Raw genomic sequence first — 3,065 nt, 5'->3', positions numbered from 1 at the left:
CTCACACCACAGCTTCACTTCTCTCCTGAGGCCGTTATTCCTTTAATCCTGCCTGTTTCTGCTCTCTATCACATTTAACAGGTTCAGAATAATAAGCCAGTGGACCATTATATGTAAAGGAATACATGTCTTCTTCCTCTTTATTGACGGGAGTGACACTCGGATCCATGATTTTCTATGTTAAACAGACGGGGATTCAGCGGGACTCCCTTATGTTACGTCACAGCCGAATGCGGAAGTAAAAAGCAAAGACGTGCGAAAACGTACTAAAACGTCTCCAGGAGACCCTGTGGGTTATTAATTTCAGAATTTCTTTAAAAACAGTATTGTTAACGTATTTTCCTATGATTAGTTAAGTTTTGTCTTTAACCTGCAATATGCTCTTTAATCACTCATTAGTTAATGGTTTTACCTCTAGCATAACAAAGAAAACAATATCTGCAATTGTTTCCCACTCTCCCCCAGCCTGACAGGTTGTAGTTTAAAAGCAACTTCAAAGAAGAAATAATTTGCAAAAATAATTTACAACTGTATTGTACATTTTCATTTTCATTTGCATTAACTTTAAAAAAAAAAAACATTTGTTAGGCTTCTGTTTGTATCCATCTCTGCAGAGCTTTGGACAATAAATAAAGAGCAAAAAAAAAAAAGTCAGCCAAGCTTCTACTATTTCCCCCTTTAAAGCTCCTGTGGAGAGCTTTCTGTTTGTGTTGACTTTACTGCCCCCTTATGGACAAATGTATTGTGATCTTGTCCTGTACATGCGTTGGTAAGGTTTTAGGACAGAACAATTCTTCCTGTTTTCTTTTTACAGTGTAATGTATCACTTATTGTGATTGTTTCCTGACATCTACCCTGTGGCAGTGATTATAGACAATAACAAAAAAACATCATGAGCCTGTCAGTCTTTTTGCTGATGTTCTCTTTAGTTTGCTTTGTTATTAAAAGGTGTCCGCTTAATTTTCAGACGGTTTCATACCCAGGTAAAAACACCTTTAGACACCTTTCAATAAAAGGGGTTGATACTTTGTCTGCCAAACAAATGAAAACTGATTGAAACACCTCGCAATCGTTGCCATTTTTACAAGATTTAATGAAAATGTTGAGACCACAGTCCAAAGTCCACACCTATATTTAGAAGTTTAGTCGGATGTGGCTTGTCATGCTATCAGCTGTCAGCACTTTTTCTTTTTGTTTGTTTTTGCAACCTCTCTCTCTTTCTTTCTTTCTCTCCCTCTCTCGCTCATCCTTCTGACCCCAGATTCATGATGTGTTAATATACAACCGAGGAGGCCGTAACATCTCAGCCACCTCCCCTCATGTCTGAAGACGTTTGCAGACAAACACAAACACACACACACACACACACACATACACACACACACACCTACCACTGCAGCTTCATTTGTTTCTTGTAAAACTTCTGAAAATAATGTATTTGTATCCTGTCCGGTCTAGATTGTCTCGGCCTTAGTTTAGTCGTCCTTAAAAACTTCCTGCCTAGTATCAGTGTCATCAGGACGCAAGGTAAAAGAAGAAAAGAAAAATACCTGAAGATACGAGTTGAATGATCATGACTACAAAGAAGCAGCTATGGTCTCTGGCCCGTATGTTCCTGCCTGGGCTTGGATTTGCGGTGACCTGTTTTGGAGCTTACCTGATGTCCCAGAATGAGAGCAGGCTCCTTTGGAGGGTCGTTCCTGCTTACATCTTAATGGGGCTCGGATTTTTGGCTGTGCTTGTAGGGGTCTTCTGGACCGTCTGCCACAACATGAAGAGCAAAATGTACATGAGAAGAGCAGGAGGAAGAGAACGACACATCCAGATCTACTCCATCGAAAGGTACAATCAGCAAATGTGCCTTAAAAAGTGAAATCAAAGTAATGATGGAAAACTGCTATTGCTATTTGTATAGAAAGACTGAATTATATAAGCACAGAGGACAATTTTACAGTGAAAAAAATCATTTAGGATAAAAACAAGAAAGCTTGACATTGATACAAGAAACATTAATCAGTAATCAGGAAAATGCCTGCTTTTTGTTTTCTACTTTAAAGTTCAAACAACGTAAGAAACATAAGACAGTATAAGAATGATCTGTTTTCCGGGCTTTCAAAAGTTTGACTAAGCTATTTGTTGTCATGATAACAATAATTTCATCAATAATACAATACAATTTAAAAAAAAAGATGTTCTAATAGTGAAGCTTGATAATGAAACTTCAATATCTGGCAAACCAATATCTTTAAGCTAATGTAAAATCCTCCCTACATTTTTAAATGCACTTCTCCAGCTGAACTTAAGCTACAAATCTATTGTGTCTTTTGTGCTGCAGGCCAAGTTTCTTCCCTCCATCATACGAGGAGTCCGAGTACAGCCAGGTGACCCGTGAAACACCCTCTGAGGTTGCAGTGGAGGTTGACGGGATAGATGTGGTGATCCTCGCTCCTCCTCTGTACAACGCAGACAGCTCGGAGGCTCCAGACTGTACGTGGAGCTGGGAGCGACCTCCTCGGTACAGTCAGGTAGAACTTGCTCTGCAGGGAGAGGAGGAGCGAAGGGTGGCGTTGACTGTACCCTGAAGGACTTTTCTTTTTTTCAACACACTGAAGTAAAATGAAGGAAACAAGGTTTTTTTTTTTTTTACTAAGGAAAGAAAAACGACTTAGAAATAGGAGATGACTCTACACATGGAAGAATGGCTCTTGTACGAAATGATGGACTAGAAAGAGTCAACCTCTGAACTTGTATGTCTGTGCTGCCCACGTGTGAGCATGTTACAAGTCTGGTTTAACTTTGGTTTTAAGTCGTTGTAGCTCAAATGACTTCCTTTTAGGTTGTTCCAGAGCACAGTTGCAGCTGCTGCACGTTTGACTTGCAGCGCTGCTTGTTAGTTTGAGAACAGTATAAATACACTTGGCTTTACGAGTTGACAAACAGCACTTACTTTTGCCTGCATTGTAACTGAAATTTTGCAATCATAATTATCCAATGCTTGCACATTGCATGTTGTTAAGAATCACCGCATTGGCATGAGTGATGCTAGACCTGGTTTCAGGGTAATC

General features: G+C 39.5%; 1 protein-coding gene across 1 annotated transcript; it reads left to right on the top strand.

Moving 5' to 3' along the window:
• Nucleotides 1-1,528: 1,528 nt before the first annotated feature.
• On the top strand, nucleotides 1,529-3,036 carry LOC306831674 (transmembrane protein 252-like). The gene is made up of 2 exons (XM_079355877.1): nucleotides 1,529-1,842; nucleotides 2,336-3,036. The coding sequence occupies exons 1-2, from the start codon at nucleotides 1,568-1,570 to the stop codon at nucleotides 2,580-2,582; spliced, it is 522 nt and encodes a 173-aa protein (XP_079212003.1). The 5' UTR covers nucleotides 1,529-1,567; the 3' UTR covers nucleotides 2,583-3,036.
• The last annotated feature ends 29 nt before the right edge of the window (nucleotides 3,037-3,065 follow it).

Source organism: Symphodus melops (genome assembly GCF_947650265.1).
Source record: "Symphodus melops genome assembly, chromosome: 1".
In the NCBI taxonomy this organism is placed as follows: Eukaryota; Metazoa; Chordata; class Actinopteri; order Labriformes; family Labridae; genus Symphodus; species Symphodus melops.
Note: the sequence above shows the minus strand (reverse complement) of the source record. Positions and strands in the feature narration are given on the sequence as shown.